Source organism: Phyllobates terribilis, unplaced genomic scaffold, assembly GCF_046119375.1.
Source record: "Phyllobates terribilis strain yellow unplaced genomic scaffold, ASM4611937v1 Scaffold_5__5_contigs__length_657084704, whole genome shotgun sequence".
Lineage (NCBI taxonomy): Eukaryota > Metazoa > Chordata > Amphibia > Anura > Dendrobatidae > Phyllobates > Phyllobates terribilis.
In genome coordinates, this window is record NW_027362765.1 from 37052932 (window position 1) to 37077527 (window position 24596).

Genomic DNA, 24596 nt, shown 5'->3' on the forward strand with positions numbered 1-24596 from the left:
TGCATTCCCCGGTGTGGGTCAACAGCAGTGACCGGGGTCTGACCTGGAGTAGCACCTGGTCCCTCTGCTCGGTTCCTCCCTGGTTCACGGAGTCGACTGAGTCGCCGTTCGACCTTGGTCGGACTGGGTTGATACTTAGTTACGCCCCTCCAGGCACTCCTCGGTTCATGGTCCAGTGGGATCACTAATCACGCTCACGCTAGTCTGTCCGGCGTGTGCGTAACACTTAATAAGGGCCCATGATCCCATGCTCCCGTCATACACCATAAAGAGGTTACCGTCACTGAAATCAGCGTCCAGTATTGATGTTGTAATGAACACTGATGGAAAGAATTCCCATTTTACCAGATGTTAGAAAAAGTTCCATTTCCTTCTTCACATATTTAAGTAGGGAGAGAAAAGAAAGATCCCAAAGATGGCAGCGAATGAGTCAAGGAATTTTTCCACGTGTTCCTGAATGAAGCTGTAGCCATTCTATAGCTTCAGTTGGTGTCTTGAAAAACGTTGAGGATCCCTCGTAGACAACACAGAGTCGAGCAAGGTAGATCATTGAGTATAGAATATTCTTTTCTCTTAGCTTCTTCTTGACCTGTATGAACTGGGCCCATTGTTTCTGCAAGTCTATTGAAAAGTCTGGAAAGATCGATCTTGTAGTATTATTAAATGTAACTGGACCTTTCTGTCTGGCCAGACGAAGAACGGTGTCTCTGTCTTTGCAATGTAAAAGCCGCGCCAAAATGGGACGTGGCGGAGCTCCTGGAGGAAGAGATCTTGTCGGGACTCTGTGAACTCTTTCTATAGCAAATGTCGAGGAGAACTTGTCTCCTAAAGTATCTTTAAGCCACATTTCCAAAAATTGTTCAGGCTGCTGACCCTCCGAGTGCTCTGGAAGACCAATGCTTCGGATATTATTTTGGCGCATCCTATTTTCTAAATCGTCCGCCTTCTGTCTCCAAGCATTCATGGACCCAGCTACTTTTGTCAAATTTGGTTGCCATGGGTGATAGTTTATCTTCCAAGTGAGACACTCTGGTTTCAACCTCCGTGATGCGTCCCCTCATGGCTTGCATATCCTGCCGGAGAAGTCCCACTTCAGAGTGCACTTCTTCTATTTTCCCAATCATAGAGGCCATAGTTGAAGATATAGCTTGCATTAATTGATCAGAGATTTGTCTTAAGGTTAAATCCTCTTGATCTTCACCCTCCTTATTATCAGAAGCTTGACCTTTTCATTGGTCTGTAGCTTCAACATTTCATGGATTATTTCTAAACGACTGTGGATTGTCTGAGGGGTCACTTCTTTCACATTGTTTTCATTTTTCAGCTACTCCTGAGCTTTTTGAGCGGCTCGTGATTAGATCTGATAGAAGAAAATGAACAAGGATGTTCTCTCTCCACCTTTCTTTCCTTCCTTTCAATAAATAAATACTTCACAGAAGAGATATAATAAGCCTCTACTATATTGATAGTCTAGATTGTGACACAAGTAGTGGTAGATAGGGCTGATTAAAGTTTCCTAAATGATCTCTGAAAAACAGGTCAAATTCAGCCAGTTTCCTCCTTTCTAGGATGATGTAGCAGTCTTTTGAGTTTATTGCAGTCAGTTTACATAAATGAGGGATCCTGGTCTTTTGGATGGGCTTTATTACTAGCCCAAGTTAATATTCCAGCCTGGTATACATATCTGTTGAATGCTGCATCCACAGCAGCTTGCTATGTCACGTGTTGCTACAGCTCCTGATAAGACTGTGAGGTACTTGGCACTAACGTATTTTAGTAGTTAATGGAGGTCTGTGGCTCTCATATTTCAGAGATCACACCTCAGGTCTCTCCCAGTGCTACTTTTATGAGGGTCCGGCTGGGCTGGCTTCCTTAGATGTTTTTCTGGCAAAGTCTAATCTGGCCTTTGTATTTTTAAGGCTAATTAATGGTTTGCACCTTGTGCTGAACTCTCTGTATTTGCTCTCATTAAGTCTTTTCTTTTTTTGATGGACCTAGACACTAAAACACCTTCTTCTTGGAGAGTGTTCTTCGGATTTTCTTCATCCTAGAATGGATTCTGCGATCATCCACTATCTTTTTCTTCAGTGGACGTATATGCCCTTCTGAGTTCCCAAGCTCACCAGTGTACTTTTCTTTTGTAGAATGTACCAAACTGTTCATTTCACCACTCCTAACATTTCTGCTTTCTCTTTGATGGATTTGATCTTTTTTTTCCAGCCTAATGATTAGAGATGAGCGGTGTTCGACTAGAACTGTTCGCCAATCTCAAATTCGAGCTGTTTTGGGCGGTGTTAGAGTCGTTCGACGACCGTGAACGATTTGCAAAAAATTCGGCTGTTCGAGGTTATGTTCGATAACTGTTCGTGCACCAAAAGCGTAACTGGATTTTTTCACATCATGCAGGGATTGTCTGCCACTCACTGTAATGCCACAGCCATGGTGGTTGTGGCATTACAGTGGTTGCCCAAATCGATGGGAACAGTGCTCACAGTGAAACATGAAAAGCTGGCAATTCAGCAGCGGCATACAACGATACCCGACAATTTAGAACAGATAGAATAGAGCATCACACATAGATTAGATAGATATTATATATGTGACTGACATGTTTCTAAGTACAGTGATAGTGTTGATTACTGTACTTGTCATTTAGTGTTAAAATAAAGGATTTATTAAAAAAAAAATTGGCGTGGGGTTCCCCGTAATTTTAGTCTCTAGCGGAGGTTAAGCCGACGGCTGGGGCAGATGTTTGAAGCCTGGGAAGGGGGTAATACCCACGGAGCTTCCCAGGCTACTAATATCAGCCCCCAGCTGAATACCTAGCCTTTACTATTAAAATGGGGGACGCAGAAAAAAAATGATGTGGGGTCCCCCCTATTTTAATAGCTAGCAAAGGCTAGGCAGACAGTTGGGGGCTGATATTAATAGCCCAGGAAGGGTGCCATGAATATTGGCCCCCTCCCAGGCTAGAAACACCAGCCGACAGCCGCCCCATAAATGGCGCATCCATAGGATGCGCCAATTCTGGCACTTAGCCTCGCTCTTCCCACTGCCCTGTAGCGGTGGCAGTGGGGTAATAGGGCTGGGGTTGATGTCAGCTTATAATGCCAGCTGACATCAAGCCCAGGTTAGTAATGGAGAGGCGTCTATAAGACACCCCCATTACTAACCCCATAGTCAAAGTTAAAAAAAAAACACAAACACCCAGAATAAAGTCCTTTAATTAAAATAAACACACAATTCTTTATTGTTCTAAATTAAACCATACTTACCATCACGCCCATTCCAGCTGAAGCCAACGATCTCCTGCAATATAAGTAAAATAATAAACCAATCTCATCCTTACGGTTCCCAGGACGGCTCCAGCTCTGCTACATTGACATGATAGGCTGGATCGCAGCCGAAAGCTGCCATCCAGCTTGCCATGTCGCAGACACTGAGAAGCACAGAATTCTCTCACGCTCACCGCAAGCGCAGGAGAATTTTCCGACACTGTCAGTGACGTGCATGAGGTGAGCTGAGTTCATTGGACATGAACTCGGCTCATCTGGATGCCGTCACAGCGAGACACTGAGGAGCGTAAGCATGCCTGCGCTTCTCAGTGTCTGTGGCATGGCAAGCTGGATGGCAGCCTTCTGTTCTTTAGCCCAAACAAGTCTCTTCTGCTTGTTGCCTGTCCTTAGCAGTGGTTTCCTAGCAGCTATTTTACCATGAAGGCCTGCTGCACAAAGTCTCTTCTTAACAGTTGTTGTAAAGATGTGTCTGCTGCTAGAACTCTGTGTGGCATTGACCTGGTCTCTAATCTGAGCTGCTGTTAACCTGCGATTTCTGAGGCTGGTGACTCGGATAAACTTATCCTCAGAAGCAGAGGTGACTCTTGGTCTTCCTTTCTTGGGGCGGTCCTCATATGAGCCAGTTTCTTTGTAGCGCTTGATGGTTTTTGCAACTGCACTTGGGGACACTTTCAAAGTTTTCCCAATTTTTCAGACTGACTGACCTTCATTTCTTAAAGTAATGATGGCCACTCAGTTTTCTTTACTTAGAATTTGTATTATGGCAAGAAAAAAGCAGCTAACAGTCTATTCAGTAGGACTATCAGCTGTGTATCTACCAGACTTCTGCACAACACAACTGATGGTCTCAACCCCATTTATAAGGCAAGAAATCCCACTTATTAAACCTGACAGGGCACACCTGTGAAGTGAAAACCATTTCCGGTGACTACCTCTTGAAGCTCATCAAGAGAATGCCAAGAGTGTGCAAAGCAGTCATCAAAGCAAAAGGTGGCTACTTTGAAGAACCTAGAATATAAGACATATTTTCAGTTGTTTCACACTTTTTTGTTAAGTATATAATTCCACATGTGTTAATTCATAGTTTTGATGCCTTCAGTGTGAATGTACAATTTTCATAGTCATGAAAAAACAGAAAAATCTTTAAATGAGAAGGTGTGTCCAAACTTTTGGTCTGTACTGTATATATATATATATATATATATAACACTATGTAATAAACTACGTAAGTTGCAAAAAACAGTTTTCAACAAAAACATACTAAATAACATTTGTGCAGTCTATGAATTTGTTCTAAGAAATAGAATTGCCTCCATCAGATCCTCCTTCATAGAGGACCTCAAATCTGACCTAATAATTTTAAGGCTAGAAAACAACCTCTCTACACTAACTTGGGTTGGAGGCAAAGCCGTAACCACATGGGCAACATCTCTAACAATTTCCGGGTATAAAGGAATTGCCTCATGCACAGTCAGTTTTGATGAACGGTTGAATTTTTCTATTTCTTTGAGAGCAAGTGAAACATTTTGCTGAAATATGGTCAATCTGCTTGCTATAGGAGACGGAGTGAAATCTTTTTCCTTGCGGCAACACTTTGCCTGCTCCATGTCATCCAAATATTTGTCAAAGTCAAACTCCTCATCTGATGAGAATGAAGATATGGAAGCAGTAGCACTGTCAGGACCCAAGTCCTCTTGCGCCTAGCAGTCCTCCTGTAGGCCACTCATCCTAACTCCTACCTCCGTCAGAGCTTCTTTTCCTTTAGTAAGCTGTTGATCATCAAGCAGTATACGATGACTTGGGTCCACATAAACAGCTGCCAGAAACATTTTATTTTCCAATAGCTGTGTCTCTCTCCGTTTCATTGAAGTAGAAATGCCATCTGTGATTAAACCTCCTCTTTAGGACAGGCAAAATAGCAAGTTCTTCCACTCCCTTATGAAAATGCCAGGAGTGAAATCCTCAGCTTGTAATTTTTTAGTCACGGTAAATGGGTGATTAAGCAATTCCTTCAATTCAGCCACCTGTGTCCATTGACCTTCATTTAGGGTTACCTGAGGGTTCGCCATATCTATAAGAAACGGTTTTAGTTCAAGCAATCGCTCAATCATTAAATAAGTGCTGCCCCACCGAGTGGCTTGAGCGACAATTGCCCCTTTCCCAGCACGTCTCTTCAAGATGGAATCAATTTTAGGGGTTCTGGCGGCAATAACCAATTTCCTCACTTTTCCAATCAGATTTCCAGCATGTCCCTCTTGCAGACTATCTCTTATTGCCAGCTGCAGCGTGTGCACAACACAGCGCATGTGATGAATAGGAGAGAGGTGTGAAGCAGCTACATCAAGATCATCTATTTCTAAAGTATAATTTTGCTGTTCTTCTGTTGTAATATCTGTTTGTTCCTCAGTTACATGAACAGCACTGTGGCCTTCCATCTCAAACATACTGAATCCTAAATTTTCTTCTAGCTGTTGTTCATTACTCTCAATCATCAGTTTAATTGTACTTATCATGTTTGAAGCATTGTCCGTTACAATAGCAAGAACCTGTTCTTTTTTGAGTTTGTAATCTTGCAGAACTTTTTCCAATAAGGCCTGGAGAAACTGGCTGGTGTGATGAGCTTTAGGATCTTTTACTGCCAATGTCTTGGTAACAATTTCATTGTTGTCACAAACATATCGAACATCGATAGCAAAATAGTTCACTCTGTGACGTGTGCATCCATTTTCAGAAACATGAAGCGTCTTGAGTCTTTTTAAGATCTTCCTTTTGTTTAAGGGCTTCTTCAATCCCTAATTTTCTAATACTTTCTCTTTCCAGAGAAACACCAAGTTTGCGGGCCATTTCTCCATTAAGAGCTGTAAAAGCTGGTCGTGCAAATAATGATAATGGTACACCGTCCTCCACAACAAGCTGTATGAGCTGTCTTTTAAACATATCAGCCCCCCCTGCCCCTCGCTGGCTACGGCCATGATTCACACACAGCGTTTTTGCGGATCCGTTTTTTGCAGTAAATTACAGTGTCTCTGGGCATCCCAGCAAAGTCAATGGATATGACATTCAGACACATGGTTTTGTGAGGATCCGTTTTTGGGCTCAAAAACGGATCCTCACAAAGAATGAGCATGTCAGTTTGTTCTGCGTTTTTCTAATCTGCTTTTGCTATTGAAAACAGAGCTCAAAAAACTTTCAGGTGATGCAGTTTTTTAAAAAGCTGATCTGCTTTTGCAGATGAAAAACGTATTCTCAAAAAAGGCAGCAAAAACGCTGTGTGTGAATGTAGCCTTAGATCAGGAATAGAACAGCCATTTATAGGACATTTCATAACTTTCCCAAATTCCTATGAAAAAATATTCAGCACATTCTGCATTTAACTACTGTACCCAATTTATTATATATTTTAGGAGTCGGAGACGGTCCATTTTACACCGACTCCACGACTCCGACTCCACAGCCCTGGCAGCAACAGCTTCCAAATACAAATCGAACACCTGGAATCAGCTCCAGACGTTTTACCTGCTTAATTGATGATGGATTAAAGAGGGAAAATCCCATTCAGCCATTGAAAGACCTTTTGAGATAATTGTCCAATTACTTTTGGTCCCTTGAAAAAGATGCAGCTACATATTAAAGAGCTGTAATTTCTAAACCCTTACTCCAATTAGGATGTGAATACCCTCAAATTAAAGCTGAGAGTTAGCACTTTCAGCCAGACTATCAATATATATTCAAGATACAGTTATATAAACAGCTAAAGTGACAAAACTTGTGTCACTGTCCAAATATTTTCTGGATCTAGCTATCTAAAGGTACTATTAACATAAAATTATCACCAGATGTCGGTAACAACCCAGCCAATTCCCAGAGGCAAAGAAATCATACCACAAATGGCCATAAATTAAGTTATGTGTAATAATGAGAAATGACGCAGGGAAAAAGTATTGAACTCGCTTACTGAAATGCATTTAGTACTTTGTACAGAAGCCTTTGTTGGTGATAATAGCTTCAAGACACCTCCTGTACGGAGAAACAAGTTGCATGCATTGCTCAGGTGTGATGTTGGCCAATTAATCCACACAAACACTCTACAAATCATGAAGCTCCCGTGGGCTCCTTCCATAAACTCTGAGCTTTAGTTTCTTCCATAAATTTTCTATTGGATTCAGGTCAGGTGATTGGCTGGTTCATTCTAGCAGCTTTATTTTTTTTATCTGAAGCCAATTAAAAGTTTCTTTGGCTGTACGTTTGGAATCATTGTATTGCTGAAATGTAAATCCTCATTTCATCTTCATCCTGATAGCAGATTTTTATTAAGAATGTCTCAGTACATTTGTCCATTCATCCTTCCTTCCATTATATGAAGTTTGGTGCTGCTGTATGCTGAAAAACAGCCCCACACCATGATGTTCACATCTCAAAACTTCACTGTTGGTATGGTGTTTTTGGGGCGATATACAGTGCCTTTTGGTCTTCAAACATAGTGTGTATTATGGCATCCAAAGAGTTCAATTTTGGTCTCATCTGACAAGACTATATTCTCCCATTATTTTACATTCTTGTCTAAATGTTGACGCTTTTGATGCTTTTTGTTCATCAATGCAGTCTTGCGTGGTGAGTGTGCATACACGCCATGGAGGTTGAGTGCATTACTAATAGTTTTCTTTGAAACAATTATACCTGCTGATTCCAGGTTTTCTGTAGCTATCCTCAGGTAATCCTTGGATCTTGGACAAATTTTTGGATTATTCTTTGCACGCCTGTCTGAAAACTGGTAGTGTATGGTTTATGGTGAAATGATGTTCTTTTAACTGTAACGGCGCCGGCATGTAAGGCGAGTATGAGTGTCTTTATTTTAGCGAGGCCAAACATGAAGAATGACAAGGTGTTGCCCTAGTAGTGGATAACCATTTAAGAAGATACAATTTTCGGCTAAAATATTTCCAACACTCTGGACATGAAAAAGCCTTCTCCCCTGTGTGACTTCTCTGATGTTTATTACGAATTGATTTCGGTGTAAAACATTTCCCACATTAAGAACATGAAAAAGGCTTCTTCCCTGTGTGAATTCTTTGGTGACTAGAAAGAGATAATTTCTTCACAAAACATTTTCCACATTCTGAACTGGAAAAGGCTTTTTCCTTGTATGACTTCTCTGATGTGTCACAAGATTTGATTTCTGGTTAAAACATTTCCCACATTCTGAACATGAAAAAGGCTTCTCCCCTGTGTGGGTTCTCTGGTGGCAATCAAGATATACTTTCCGGTTAAAACATTTCCCACATTCTGAACATGAAAAAGGCTTCTCCCCTGTATGAATTCTCTGGTGATGAACAAAATCTGTTTTCTGGTTAAAACATTTCTCACATTCTGTACATGAAAAAGGCTTCTCCCCTGTATGAGTTCTTTGGTGTATAACAAGATAACATTTCTGGTTAAAATATTTTCCACATTCTGAACAGGAAAATGGCTTCTCCCCTGTGTGAGTTCTCTGATGTTTGAGAAGATTCGATTTTAATGTAAAACATTTCCCACATTCTGCACATGAAAAAGGTTTCTCCCCTGTGTGAGTTCTATGATGGACAACTAAATCTGATTTCTGATTAAAACATTTCCCACATTCTGTACATGAAAAAGGTTTCTCCCCTGTGTGAGTTCTTTGGTGTATAACAAGATAACATTTCTGGCTAAAACATTTCCCACACTCAGAACATGAAAATGGCTTCTCCCCTGTGTGAATTATCTGGTGTCTAACAAGATCTGATTTCTGGTTAAAACATCTCCCACACTTGGAACAAGAAAATCTATTCACTGCTGTGTGTATTTTTTGATGTTTAAGAAAAGACTTTTCTAGAGGAAAATTATTCCTATCTTCTGACCGTGAAAATGGCTTCTTTGCTTTAGGAGCAATTTGTTTTTTAATGCTTATTTTGTGACTTTGATTTTCCTTCGTAGTCGGTAATGAATCAGAAGACTGGACCTGATTCAAAGGATAAGATGACATATCTTTGCTGTGTGATGGTATATTTGGAGTAATGGCATTCACTTCAATTGAATCCACTGGCATCTCAAGATCTGATTTAAAAATTGAAGCTGTCAGCTGTCCCTCTGATCTCCTGGTACAGTCATCTGCTAAGAATAAAACCAATTATTATTTTTGAATAAAATATCCTTGAAATTTATAATTTTTGAACATTTCTACTTAAACAGTCAGTAAAAATGGCAAATTATGTAAAAATATTGAATTATTCATCAAGACAATGACAGTTCACAGTCTAATAGAAAACCTCATAGCATGAACCAGTGGAGCGTGGTGTTCAACTGTTTGTTCATTCTATTATAATAATGCACCAACTAGCGCTATGGGAAGTGATGAAAAAGACCACTTGAGGTAGTGTATGTGCTCCTGTAAAATTTGACTTATGTAAAAACTTATTCTTACATGTATTGCACTTGCCCCTGACTTCCCTCTCATATTCACTACAGTTCAGTATATGTAAAATCCCTACATGTGGCATGCACAAATTACTTACACCTGGGACTGAGAAATGAATAAGCCTAAAATATCAAATAGACCCCTATAGGGAAAAATACTAAGTAATGCTAAATACATGCAGACTTGATCGTCTTACTTGACAGTACCACTTGCCGTATTAAAATGTCATTAAGCAGGGAACCGATTCCTGCGACCCACCAATCCAGCAATCTAGGTCCGTTTTTAAATAGACAATATATACAATAATATTGTAAAAGTGATTTTATAACTTGTCAGCACATTCTACGTACACTGTCAATAGGCTTTGTAGTTTACAGATCTGGGCAAGTAATGGTCATCGTCTTCTAATCCCAGGGGTAGGTAGATCCTCCATGTTGTAAGTTCTATAGAAGGGCTTTCACAATTTCACAAAGTAATTTAAACATTTTTGGATGGAGGAGAATGTTATGGTCTAGAGGTAAAATCGTGATCACACGATTGTGATATAGCCAGACTACACCAGCGATAAAGCAGCCACAGCCGGTGACTGAGAAGAATCAGTGACTTCTCGGCATTTAGAGCTTACTACTCACCTGGGTAGTCAAATGTAGGAATCTCCTCTTTACACCACTCATCACCCCTCACATATGTCTCTGTAGTATTAATATGAATTACATCTTCACCCTGAAACAAATATTGTAAAAGTGACATCTATGATTAGATCTAATCCTGCCATCTCCACCGTTCTCATTACACAAGTATAAAACATATAATACTGGTGGATAAAACAAGACTGAGCACAAGACCTTCACAACCATCTACACATCATAGAATAGATCACATGACCCTGTCTCTCCATCTACCTGATGATGCTGAGGAACACTGGAATCTTCTTGTTTACAGTCCTGTGGAAGAAGAGGACGGGGACATCTCTCTGGTATTTTCCTCTCACTGGATAGAACTGGAGGAAACACATACAGGGACTGAATTCATTCTTTACATACAGATAATTATAGGCCGTGTGCAGTTAGTCCTGTCTATTACCTGGTGATGTGAGGGGCTGGGGAACCTCCATCATGACGTCCGTGTAGAGATCTTTGAGTCCTTCTAAATACTCCCACTCCTCCATAGAGAAATAGATGGCGACATCCTGACATCTTATAGGAATCTGACACATACAATGATACTGTCATCCCCCAAATCCCTTCATAGTATTACTGTGTAATGTCCCAGCATTCCCAGCAGTGTCACCTCTCCAGTCAGCAGCTCAATCATCTTGTAGGTGAGTTCTAGGATCTTCTGGTCATTGATGTCCTCATGTATCAGGGGATGAGGTGGAGGCCCCATGATTGGGCTCAGGGGTCTTCCCCATCCCTCAGACACAGGAGCCTGCCAGCGTTCACTAGAGGTCTTCTTCACTACTGTGTAATCCTGGTTATGGAGAGACACATTAATAAATCTCACTACAGACATTTCCAGAGTCCTCACCTCTCCAGTTCTGTCCATCTGTTATTCCCATAGATAAGAATGATGTAATGTGACGTCATCAGAATCTCTCACCTCTCCAGTAAGCCGGAAGAGGATCTCTAGGGTGAGGTGTAATATCCTCTCCGCCATCTTGTCTCTGTTCATATTCATCTTTGATGGGTGATTCAGAAAAAAATATCTTAATATAGAAGATGTCCACTGATAGGATCTTATATTGTAGGGACCTGAATGAGAAAACGATGAGCTGATGTAATATAATACAGAATTCTGTATAATAAATACAATTACTGGAGACAATAAGGGGAAACATATCAGGAGATAGAACTTGTAAATGTTGTATTCTCTAGTCTTGTATGGAATGAAACATAAGTTGAATTGCTGACTAAGACATCTCCTCCATGCTCCCAATCACTGGCTATGTTACTCACTGCTTCAGCAACTGATTGGCTGTAGGGATCACAAGTTCGTTGGGACTGACCAGGAAATAAACAGACTGGCGGGGGATCCAAGCAGCAATTGTACTTTTATTAATTTACACCATTCTGTTTTTTGTCCCTGACATCTACTAATAAATCCTATATATTTAAGGCCAATCACACACAATCAGCAGTTTCTTCCTCGAAGTCTGCAGCTGAATACTAGTGATGAGCGAGCATGCTCGCTACTGCTCGGAACGCACCGGGGATTTCCGGGGTTGCACGGCGGGAGCTCGGGTTCCCTCCCTGCATGTTTGGCGCTCTTTACAGAACCAATGAACATACAGGGATTGCCTGCCACTCACTGTAATGCCACAGCCATGTTGGTTGTGGCATTACAGTGATTGGCTAGCCGCACAGCGTCATTAGGTCTATATCACATCTGGCGCCGCCGTGCTCGTCAGTCTACTCCGCAATCAGACAGTGTAGGGAGAGGTGCTGCTGAGCTAAGGAGAGAATTGCTTGTTTATTAGGTACTGTAGGTAGAACAGAAGTATATTACACATATCCATCTCAACAAACAGTCCTTCTGAGGACTAATCCATCTGCAGAGATATCAGGCAGGCAGTGTATATACGCAGGCAGGCAGTGTATATAGCACAAGAGGCTCCATTGCAGTTCTGTCTGGTGCTGCTGCTGTTAGACATTTCTAGACATAGGCCCAAGTCTCAGGGACCATGAATAATTTTTTTTTGGATCTTAATCCTCATTATTTGCTTAAAAAGCAATCCAGAGAACACTGTTTTTCTGCGACATTTGCTTGTTGGCACTGCAGAATACAGCCAGGTCCTTTCCATATTACAGCGCTAAAAATCCAGCTATTTAAAACTGTGGTTTCTCCGTCACATGGATCATATATATGTTTTCTGAAAATACTGCCATTTCTGGCCACCATTAAAAAAAAATTTCAGTGTGTCAGCGAAGTTTTTGACACCGGTTTGCTGTTCAAAATAGTTACCTAAAGGCCAGGTATTTAAAACTGTGGTTTCTCCGATACACGGATCACATATAACTTCGCTCCAAATTCAGCCATTTGTATTGAGCGTGGAAGATATTCTCCTCCATTTAAAATGGGCAAGGCGCCTGGCAAGGGATGGGGAACTGGACGTGATGGTGATGGTGCATGCAGAGGCCGAGGCCGTGGGCAAGCTGAAATTGTGCCACAACAAACACCCATATCTTCTCGCCCGACCTTCCTGTCCCAATTCCTAGGGGACCGTAGCACACCACTTTTGAACCCAGAGCAGTGTCAAAAGGTTGTTGGTTAGATAGCGGATAATGCTTCCAGTCACTTTGCCACCACCACCCTGTCTTTCACACGGTCAAGTCTCAGTAGCCATGAGTCTGGCCTGCATATTCCTCACCCTGATCCTCCTTCCTCCCACCATGCCGAGCGCCCAGAGACAACTGATCCCACACTTGGACACTCCGAAGAGCTGTTCACTTTTCCATTCATAGGTTCGGGCCTCTCGCCCGGTCCACTTGAAGCGGGGCAAGAGGAGATTGCATGTAGCAATGCCCAAATATTTGAGCAGCCACGGTCACACGAAGGCAACGGTGGGAAAGTGTCACAAGAGGTGGACGATGATGAGACACAATTGCCAGAAAGTCAGGAGGAGGACCAGAGTGCGGAAGTGGAAAACGAGGTGGTGGATGATATAGTAACTGACCCAACCTGGCAGGAGGACATGCAGAGCGAGGACAGCAGAACACGGGGAAGGGAGGCAGAGCACCCGAACAGGCAGAAAGAAGCAGTGTGGTGGCCGCCGACAGAAGGTAGGCAACCATTCCACGTAACACCAACACGAAGGAAGTTGCCAGTACAACTGTTAGGTCTTCCTGAGTCTGGTTGTTTTTTAAAGAGTCTGCCAATAACCCCAAAAAGGCCATTTGCACCACCAGCCAGGCCAACATCAGCAGGGGTGGCAAAACGACCAGCCTGACCACCACCAGCATGATCAGGCACATGGCAGCAAAGCACCCGACTTTGTGGGCCGAACCTCAGGGTCCAGGAACAGTGTCTGCGGGTGGCACCACTGCTTCTTCCGCTGTTGTGCATGCAAGCCAATCCCCTGTCCATGGTGCATGCGAAGATGCCCCCTGCCCTGCACCTGTCATTGCACACTCTCAAGCAGCAACATCAGGAAGCACGTCCACGTCCTTGTCCCAGCACAGAATTCAGTTGTCCATACCCCAGTCCTTGGAACGCAAGCGCAAATATGCAGCCAACGCCCCAAAGGCCACACTACTAAATTCCCACATTTCGCGACTGCTTGTGCTTGAAATGTTGCCTTTTAGGCTCGTGTTGACGGAAGCATTCCGCAACCTGATGGCGGCCCCCGTCCCTCGGTACTCAGTCCCCAGTCGCCACTATTTCTCCTGATGTGCCGTCCCCGAATTACACAAGCACGTGTCCCAAAACATTAACTGTGCCCTCAACAACGCAGTTACCGGGAAAGTCCACCTAACCACGGACACGTGGACAAGTGCTTGTTGGCAGGGACGGTACATCTCGCTGATGGCTGTGCTGAAGCTAATATGCTTAGGTGACAAACCGCACAATGCTGAAAAGTTGTGGACAACTCTGAAAGTGCAGGCAGATCTGTGGTCACACCGCTGAACCTACAGCCAGGCATAGTCGTGTGTGACAATGGCCGGAACCTGGTGGCGGCTCTGAGGCGAGCTCACACAAGTACCATGCCTGGCCCATGTGCTTTACCTCGTGGTTCAGCGGTTTCTCAAATCCTACCCGGAGCTGCCAGATCTGCTTGTTAAAGTACACCGCCTGTTTGCACATTTTAGAAATACACCCACAGCTTCCGCCGCCCTTGCCGTGTTTCAGCAGCGTTTGCAGCTTCCGGCTCACAGACTTGTGTGTGATGTCGCCACGCGTTGGAACTCTACACTGCAGATGTTGGGAAGGATTTGTGAGCAGAAGAGGGCAGTTGTTGAGTACCAGCATCAACAAGGCCATCAGTATTCAGTTCAGACTCCACACATAAGACCTCAGGAGTGGACATGGATGTCAGACATATGTACCATCCTCCAAAACTTTGAGGAGTCCACAAAGATGGTGAGCGGCGATGACGCCATATTTAGCATCACCATCCCGCTTCTCTGTCTTCTGAAACGCTCTCTACTCACAATCAAAGAGGATGCATTGCAGGCGGAGCATGATGAGATGGATCAAGGAACCATACAAGGTGATTAAACACAGACCAGCCTCATCTCATCCCAACGTGGATTGGGTGACAATGAGGAAGAGGAGGAGGAAGAACAGGAGCTAGTTTCATGCGCTATAGACGGTACTACCTGCACAACTGTCATACCACCTGTTCAGCGTGGATGGCCTGAGGACAGAGAGGAAGATGAGGAGAGCATGGTCAGTCGTCCTCTTGGTGAGGACACGGAAGTCTTGCCTGTTAACAGTCTGGCACGCATGGCTGAGTTTATGTTACGCTGCCTTTCCCATGACCCTCACGTTCTCAAAATTTTTGGTGACATTTCTAGACCCACGCTACAAGGAGAACTTTCTATCTCTAATTCCTGAGGCGAACAGGTCTACAAAAATGGGGCAGTACCAGAAGGCCCTTGTTGCGGAACTATTAAAAATTCTCATCTGAAAACGCTGGCGGCAGAGGTCACAGTTCGCTGGACAACCAAGGACTACAGGCGAGAGAGACACAACTCTAATCCAGCAGAGGCAGGGGAACACTGTCAAAGTTCTGGGAGAATTTTCTCAGCCTCTCCCATTGCACAGGCCCTGAGGCGCAGGGTACTCTCACAAGGAGTGCAAAGTTTGGGAAGATGCTGAGGGAGTGCCTTGCCGACCGTACCAACGTCCTCCGTGATTCCTTTGTGTCTTAAAATTATTGGGTATCCAAGCTGGATACGTGGAATGAACTGGCTCTCTACTCTTTGGAGGTCCTGGCCTGCCCTGCCGCTAGCATTTTATCAGAGCGGGTTTTTAGTGGCACTGGTGGAATTATAACTGATAAGCGCATCTGCCTGTCAACTGAAAATGCTGACAGGCTGACTCTTATAAAAATGAACAAGGGCTGGATTGGGCCAGACTTCTCCTCATCAAAGAATGATAGCAGCGTAACAAACTCAAATCCAGTGTCTTTTTTTGGGAGGTGTATTCCCATGCACCTTTTCACACCCAGACATGGGTATACACTTCCTGATTTTGGCTATTTGCTCTTGTCTTCCTCCTTCTCCTCATCCTCATCCTCCACCAACATATCACCAGGGTGACTGTGGTCCGTGATGCAACACCCACATAATTTTTTTAAAGGGTGTTTATGATGCCTGTAAAAAAAATTTTTATATAGTATGTTCATGTATACCCCCCAGGGGTAAATGTTTGTCAGCCCTTACACTTAGTGTATGGGCATTACAGGTATAGAAGACCCGCTCCTTTCTAATGGGAACATTTTTCTATGAGGCCCTCCTCCACATCTCTTCCAAGGGGCATTGGAGTGCCTCGCAATTTTTGGCAGCCCTTGCATTCACTGCATAGGCCAACACTATGGGAGACCCACTTCCTAATAATGGGAAAAAATTTTCATGAGGCCCTCTATGTCTCTTCCAAGGGGCATTGGGGTGCCTCAAAATTTTAGGCAACCCTTGCATTCACTGCATAGGCAAACAAAATGGGAGACCCACTTCCTAATAATGGGAACATTTTTTCATGAGACCTGCCTCTACGTCTCTTCCAAGGGGCATTGGAGTAGGTCCAAATTTTTGGGAGCCCTTGCAATCACTGCATAGGCAAACAGTATGGGAGACCCACTTCCTAAAAATGGGAACATTGTTTTCAGGAGGCTCTCCTCTAAGTCTCTTCAAAGGGGTATTGGGGTGCGTCCAAATTTTCAAAGGGGTATTGGGGTGCATCCTAATTTTGGGCAGCCCTGCCACTCACTGTATACGCAATAACAGTATAGGAGACCCACTCTTTAGTAATGGGAACAACAAAGAATAGCCAGCTGATGGCTCTCTAAGAATAGTGAGGGCCGACTGCTAGCCCTTTAAGAATAGTAAAGGCCGCCTGATGGCCCTATAAAAATAGGCTTTGTGACTTTCAGAGTCCCTCCTTCATAAATGAAACAGAATGTGTCTAATCATGTCTCACACACCACATGGCCAGATAAGGTTGTAAAATGTTAAAATTACATTTCCCGGTGAATGCATTTGTCAAAGTTGAAAGCAATGCAAAAGTGAAAAAACGCATCAAAAACGCTACGTGCCAACATAGCCTATGGCGTGGAGGAGTATTTTTGTTTTTCGTTATTTATTTTGCCTTATATACAAGTCATTACCCTGGAAAGGATGTTCCTTAACATATTTCCCAGGAAAATCCATTTTGGTTTAATTTTTGTATGTTTTATTCTGAGTCCGTAAAACCTCTGACAACATTGTTGACAGCAGTGACCTGGGAGTCAGAAATGCTTCTAGGGGTCTTCCCCATGCTGTTCCATGCCATTTGAGCACTGTTCCCATCGATTTGGGCAATTTTTAGGCCCTTTGCAGACCACCAGGGGGAACCGCCTGAAAAATGCTTGAGTTTTCCATAGACTTACATTGGGCTTGTTGCTCGTGTCGAGCACCCGAGTATTTCAATGTGCTCGACCTGAGAAACTAGCACCCAAGCATTTTAGTGCTTGCTCATCACTACTGAATACATTTCTCATAGACTCATCTTCCATAACACTAATTCTCGTCTCATTTACCGACACCGGAATCGGCATTACCAATACTACAGGAGATATTCACTACACATTGTAGGGTTTTGCTCCATGTTACACGCTGGTTCACACACTGGATTCAGTTTGTTGTTCCAAAACAAACAGGCGGTTTATTAAGAGTTCATAAACTATTAGGGTTAACATAATAAAGCAGCCTCTTCCAGATACAAAAGGGTATGACAGAAAAATGCAAAACAACCAGTCCATATAATGCACGGGCTCAGCCGTTTAAATGTCAGTCCTTTTCTCTTCAGACTTCAGCAGGGTCTGAGCAGCACAAACAAGGCCTCTTCACCTTGAAAAACACACAGACCAAGTGAGACAGCACTAGCTGCCTTAAATCAGACATTCCAAGATCTGGACTGGAGGTAGTGATTTAAGGTGGAAGGGGCTAATGACTCATTGTTTGAGCATTTAATCAACTTGCTGTCACGGGTGTGTCGCCACGAAGATCGTCACGATTACACAGCCTGACTTCTCGCAGCTGACTTTTTGGTGCTTGGTGTTTTCAGCAGTGAGGGAGTTAATTCTCTCTCTCTCTGTGCTAGATGAGGTCCAGCCTCGTCCAGCTGCAATCAATGTTGCTGTAATGAGACTCCTTCATATGCCTGCTGGTCTGTTTGGGAAGTGTCGGTGAAAGCATTTCACACAGACTTACAGAGCGGATCGTTGTATTTGGAGTTTCTGAGATAAGTGTATTTGGAGTGTTTTTTCCCTTCCTCGCTTTATCATTTATCTCCTTTCCCGTTGGAGTTCCCTCTGTTGTAGTTGTGTAGTTTTTGTATGCAAGGTGGTTTTGGTTTTTCCCTTGTACTGTCTCGTTCGTCTAAGTACTGTGTGTGGGCATATTATTACTTGTCCTCTTTTGTTGTGATCGGGGTCCTTCTCAGGACTAGATTACTTAGGTGCAGGGATCCTCAGGAGGTAGGGGTTACGCTGGCGGCCTGGACCTCTGTACCTTTAACAGTACCTCCAGGTTGAGGGATTAGTCAGGGCCCCAGCTTAGGGTCAGCTTAGGCTCCCTACCTCCAGTATACAGAGACAGCGTGACACTTGCATGGTTTGGTATAATACGTAATCAGCATATTATCACAGTATTGCTCCATGTCTCTATCTTGCAAGATTTGCAAACAATATGTTACAGTACATCTCTACTCAAGTGTCAACATTCAGGATTATTCAAACAATAGCCTGTGTTAATCAACCAAAGTAGAACACCAATGCAAAAGTCAACATGACGATAAAAGCATATAGCTCCTGGCTTACTGAATTTGTCTGGCATAATTAAGAAGAAAAGCTGTGTCATCACAGAATCAATATATTATATGAAAAACACCAAAAAAACACCAGGTGTTAAAATGTTACAATTTTAAAATTGGGGATGGAGGTACTGTGGGAACATTATACTGTTTGTGGGGGGGATGGCGGTACTGTGGGAACATTATACTGTGTGGGGGGAGATGGCGGTACTGTGGGAACATTATACTGTATGTGGATGATGGCGGTACTGTGGTAACATTATACTCTGTGTGGGTGGATGACAGTACTGAAAGAACACTGTACCATGAGTGGAAGGATGGAGGTACTGTGAATAAATTATTCTGTGCGTGGGGGTGATGGTGGTAATGTTGGAACATTATTCTGCCTATGGGGGGATGGCGGTACTGTGAGAACATTATACTCTGTAAAGGGATGGTGGTATTGTGGGAACATTATACTGTGTGTGGGGGTGATGGAGGTACTGTGGGAACATTATATTGTATGCGGGGGTGATGGTGGTACTGTGAGAACATTATACAATGTGTGGGAACCAAGAAAGGGGATAAGTGAGGATTTATTATTTAGTGGTTTGAGTGGTAGCATATTGTGTGTGGCATCCTGTACTATCATAATGTGTGTGAAGGATGGCAGTACTGGGGGAACATTATACTGTGTGTGGGGGAATGGCGGTACTGTGGGAACATTATACTGTGTGTGGGGGGATGGCGGTACTGTGGGAACACTATACTGTGTGTGGGGGGATGGCGGTACTGTGGGAACACTATACTGTGTGTGGGGGGATGGTGGTACTGTGGGAACATTATACTGTGTGTGGGGGGATGGCAGTACTGTGAGAACATTATACTGTGTGTGGGGGAATGGCGGTACTGTGGGATCAATATACTGTGTGTGTCACCAGACATTTCTCGGAGATGGGTGATAAAAGTTCTGATCTACGATGGTTAGTGTTAGAAGAGGCGACCCACAGCGGATTCACAATCACAAAGCAGTAAACTTCTACAGAGACGTGTTCTGTATTTACTCCCTGGAATCACTTTCTCCCAAAGGGTTAAATGACGTCTGTAATTTCAATGTCTTTCTATGAAGCTGTTTCTCTTCTTTATTCCTCTGTTTATTACTATCTGGAATCAGGCATGCATTAAGTCCTATAGAAACTGCTGAGAAAGAATCATTTCTAATTCTGCTTTTCCAGGATTATTCTTATGGAAATTGGCTATTATATCCCGTGCAATATATTTCTAGTATTAATAGGTTATAAAACTATAACTCAATGGCCGTGCAGTGGTTGTTTGTTTCTTTCCGTTTCTTGTTGTTGTTTTCTAGTGTCATTTATTATCTTTATGTAACGTATGTGTATTGGATCTGACATTTGGGATCTAGTTGTCATGTGACAATCACTATATAAGGAACACCCAAGGGATATGACACAGGCTTGTAAAAGGCGTCCAACCCCGAAACCCCAACTCCCTTTCCATGATGTCTTCATGAAATGCTGCTTGTGCCGACTGTGGATGGATCTCGCGTCACAGATCTGACAGGATCTTCTCGTGGATTGTATAATAGGACTTGCAGGTGGAACCGGTCCAGAAAGCAGAATATCCAGCAAGTATTTTCCACATATTCATGCAAATTCCCTGAAGTGTCATCAATTGTATCCACTAGTGATGAGCGAGCACTAAAATGCTCGAGTGCTCGTTATTCGAACCGTGCAGGCCGGACCCTTGGGTGGGCTCGACTCGGGTACAGAGTATAATGGAAGTCAATGGTAAAATCAAACATATTTCTGGGAGACCCTAACAGGAGGGCTGGGAGGGGGGTGGGGGGGCAGGAAAATAGCTGAAATGGATGGAAGCAGCGCTCAAATTGAATGGGAACAGCATAAGGAAAATGCATGGAAGCATCTCTGACTCCCAAGTCACTGCTGGGAACTAAATAAATAAAAAAAAAAAAAAAAAAAATGAGATGAGATTCCCCAGTTTTTGATAACCAGCAGACAGCTGGAGGCTGATATTATCAGGCTGGGAAGGTCCATGGATATTGGCCCCTTCCCAGCTTAAAGATAACAGCCCGCAGCAGCCCTAGAATTGGTGCATAACATTAGACGTGCCAATTCTGGCGCTTTGCCTGGCTCTTCCCAATTGCCCCCTGCTGCGTTGGCAATTGGGGTAATATTTTTATGGGGTTGATGTCAGTTGTGTAATTTCAACTGACATCAATCCCAGGGGTTAGTACTGGAGAGGCGTCAATCAGACACCCCCATTACTAACCCAGTAAGCTAAAAGAAAAAAAAAACACACAAAAAAATTTTATGTAACGAAAAAAACTCTACGGTTTACCAATTTATTAGAGGGGTTGTCCACTACTTTGATGTCCTTACCTGCGGTGCCTGGCCTTCAAGTTGTAGTGGCCGCCGCTTGCAACTGTACATCCACCTCCCATTCAATTGAATGGGAGGCGGATGTGCAGTTACAAGCAGCGGCCACTACAGATGGACGGCCAAGCACTGCAGGTAAGGACTTCCGGCTGGCGGCCACTGCCGCCGGCACCGATAACAGCTGATTGGCAGGGGTACATTGATACATAAATGTCAAAGTAGTGGACAACTTCTTTAATAAAAATAAAAAAAAGCCATACTGGTCCGAAGTAGTCCAAGGATTCCGACGTAGTCCACAAATGGCAACCTGAAAGACAAAAAAAAAGAGAGAATTAAATAAAGAAAAGAGACAGTCCATCGCTCACCAATATAGTAACCCTGCAGCTCCGATTCTGTAGTTCATCTTATGGAACCTTGTTCTGGAAATGATGCTTCATAGGTCACTCCCGGTCAGGCTGCGCTTCGCGAGAGCGGTGAGAACGTCAGTCATGTTATTGACATCACTGCTCTCGCCGGGTCACACAGAGTAAAGCCTGACTGGGACTGCCCTATGAAGTTTCGGTCTCAGGAAAAGGTTCCATAGCTTGTACTACAGAATCGATGGATGTTGTGGGAATGCCACAGACTACATTGGAGCTGCGGGGTTAATAAATTGGTTAACGAGGGACTGTCTCTTGTCTTTATTCATTTAATTCTCTCTTTTTATGTTTTTCAGGTTGGAATCCTTGGACTACTTTGGTCCAGCATGTTTTTTTCTTTTTTTTTTATTAATAAATTGGTGTACCAGGGAGTCGGGCGTTGCTTTTTAAAAATAAAATTGAGTGTTTTTTTTCCTTTTTAATTTACTGGGTTAGTAATGGTGGTGTACGATAGACACCTCTCCAATACTAACTCCTAGGCTTGATGCCAGCTGACACTACACAAAAAATATTACCCCGATTGCCAATGCACCAGGACAATCGTGCAGTGCCGGGCGAAGCGCCTAAAATCAGCGCATCTAATGTGATGCGCCAATTCGGAGGTGGCTGCGGGCTTGTATTTTTAGGCTGAGAAGTTGTCAATATCCATGATCCTTCCCAGTCTGATAATATCAACCCCAGTTGTCTGCTTTACCTTGGCTGGTTATCAAAAACCTGGGGGACCCCACGTCATTTCTCTAAATTCATTATTTATTTAATAAGCTTAAAAAAGGTTAAATGCACCCTGCTTCTAGATGACAGTGTGCCGAGCATCGTGTCACCAGGTCTTATACAAACCTGATAATGCCAGTATCCAGCATGGCTACAGCATCACCGTGTATGGCAGACAATCCCCACATGATTACTGGCTAACAGCCGCGAAACATAGCCGGGAATTCAAACATGGCACCCGAGCGGAGGACGCACACTCATCACTAGTATGTATCTACATTATTTGGACATTCTGTCCACAGCAGCTACGTCACTGTTCACACCCCAGAGAGACCCCAAAAGAGTCTCGGTGCTGAAGGGGTTAATGCCCCCTGCGCCCAGTAATGGGGGATCTCCACATACCTCCACCTGCAGAGCCGCCACCACATATATGGCTGTTCTGTGCGCACAGGACCTGTGATGAGGTCACAGGAGGGGAGGAGTCAGGGGTCACATGATCAGGGGCCTCAGTGGATGCAGGACTCTGCTGTGCTGGTTGTCATGGTGCTGGATGAGGGGAAGGTTATGTGTGGGGTCAGGAGGGGTTTACAGTGTGGATGTAGCAGAGCCGCGTGTGTACGAGGCGTACGGAGCGGAGCCGCGTGTGTACGAGGTGTACGGAGCGGAGCCGCGTGTGTACGAGGTGTACGGAGCGGAGCCGCGTGTGTACGAGGTGTACGGAGCAGAGCCGGGTGTGTACGAGGTGTACGGAGCGGAGCCGCGTGTGTACGAGGTGTACGGAGCGGAGCCGCGTGTGTACGAGGTGTACGGAGCGGAGCCGTGTGTGTACGAGGTGTACTTAGCGGAGCCACGCGTGTACGAGGTGTACGGAGCGGAGCCACGTGTGTACGAGGTGTGCGGAGCGGAGCCGCGTGTGTACGGGGCGGAGCCGCGTGTGTACAAGGTGTACGGGGCGGAGCCGCGTGTGTACGAGGAGTACGGAGCGGAGCCGCGTGTGTACGAGGTGTACGGGGCGGAGCCGCGTGTGTACGAGGTGTACGGAGCAGAGCCGCGTGTGTACGAGGTGTACGGAGCGGAGCCGTGTGTGTACGAGGTGTAGTTAGCGGAGCCACGCGTGTACGAGGTGTACGGAGCGGAGCCACGTGTGTACGAGGTGTGCAGAGCCGCGTATGTACGAGGTGTGCGGAGCGGAGCCGCGTGTGTACGGGGCGGAGCCGCGTGTGTACGAGGTGTACGGGGCGGAGCCGCGTGTGTACGAGGTGTACGGGGCGGAGCCGCGTGTGTACGAGGAGTACGGAGCGGAGCCGCGTGTGTACGAGGAGTACGGGGCGGAGCCGCGTGTGTACGAGGTGTACGGGGCGGAGCCGCGTGTGTACGAGGTGTACGGGGCGGAGCCGCGTGTGTACGAGGTGTACGGAGCGGAGCCGCGTGTGTACGAGGTGTACGGAGCGGAGCCGCGTGTGTACGAGGTGTACGGAGCGGAGCCGCGTGTGTACGAGGTGTACGGAGCGGAGCCGCGCGTGTACGAGGTGTACGGAGCGGAGCCGCGCGTGTACGAGGAGTACGGAGCGGAGCCGCGCGTGTACGAGGAGTACGGAGCGGAGCCGCGCGTGTACGAGGCGTACGGAGCGGAGCCGCGCGTGTACGAGGCGTACGGAGCGTAGCCGCGCGTGTGCGAGGCGTACGGAGCGTAGCCGCGCGTGTGCGAGGCGTACGGAGCGTAGCCGCGCGTGTGCGAGGCGTACGGAGCGTAGCCGCGCGTGTGCGAGGCGTACGGAGCGTAGCCGCGCGTGTACGAGGAGTACGGAGCGGAGCCGCGCGTGTACGAGGCGTGCGGAGCGGAGCCGCGCGTGTACGAGGCGTACGGAGCGGAGCCGCGCGTGTGTACGAGGCGTACGGAGCGGAGCCGCGCGTGTGTACGAAGCGTACGGAGCGGAGCCGCGCGTGTGTACGAAGCGTACGGAGCGGAGCCGCGTGTGTACGAGGCGTACGGAGCGGAGCCGCGTGTGTACGAGGCGTACGGAGCGGAGCCGCATGTGTACGAGGCGTGCGGAGCCGCGCGTGTACGAGGCGTACGGAGCGGAGCCGCGCGTGTACGAGGCGTACGGAGCGGAGCCGCGCGTGTACGAGGCGTACGGAGCGGAGCCGCGTGTGTGTACGAGGCGTGCGGAGCGGAGCCGCGTGTGTGTACGAGGCGTGCGGAGCGGAGCCGCGTGTGTACGAGGCGTGCGGGGCGGAGTCGCGTGTGTACGAGGTGTACGGGGCGGAGCCGCGTGTGTACGAGGTGTACGGGGCGGAGCCGCGTGTGTACGAGGTGTACGGGGCGGAGCCG

At 45.3% G+C, this 24596-nt stretch overlaps 1 protein-coding gene across 1 annotated transcript; it reads right to left on the minus strand.

Annotated features, from left to right (window-relative positions):
• Positions 1-4446: 4446 nt before the first annotated feature.
• On the minus strand, positions 4447-22744 carry LOC141270655 (uncharacterized). The gene is made up of 7 exons (XM_073680743.1): positions 22667-22744; positions 11329-11480; positions 11020-11199; positions 10813-10936; positions 10632-10729; positions 10362-10452; positions 4447-9422 (listed from the first exon to the last, which is right to left on the minus strand). The coding sequence occupies exons 2-7, from the start codon at positions 11404-11406 to the stop codon at positions 8392-8394; spliced, it is 1602 nt and encodes a 533-aa protein (XP_073536844.1). The 5' UTR covers positions 11407-11480; positions 22667-22744; the 3' UTR covers positions 4447-8391.
• Positions 22745-24596: the final 1852 nt, after the last annotated feature.

Excerpts from the sequence above, each read along its gene's own strand:
- LOC141270655 (XM_073680743.1), bottom strand. The coding sequence starts at position 11,406 with ATGAATATGAACAGAGACAAGATGGCGGAGAGGATATTACACCTCACC. Across the intron at positions 10,730-10,812 it reads CCAGCCCCTCACATCACCAG|TTCTATCCAGTGAGAGGAAA; the intron begins GTAATAGACAGG and ends TGTTTCCTCCAG. Across the intron at positions 9,423-10,361 it reads TCCTACATTTGACTACCCAG|ATGACTGTACCAGGAGATCA; the intron begins GTGAGTAGTAAG and ends TATTCTTAGCAG.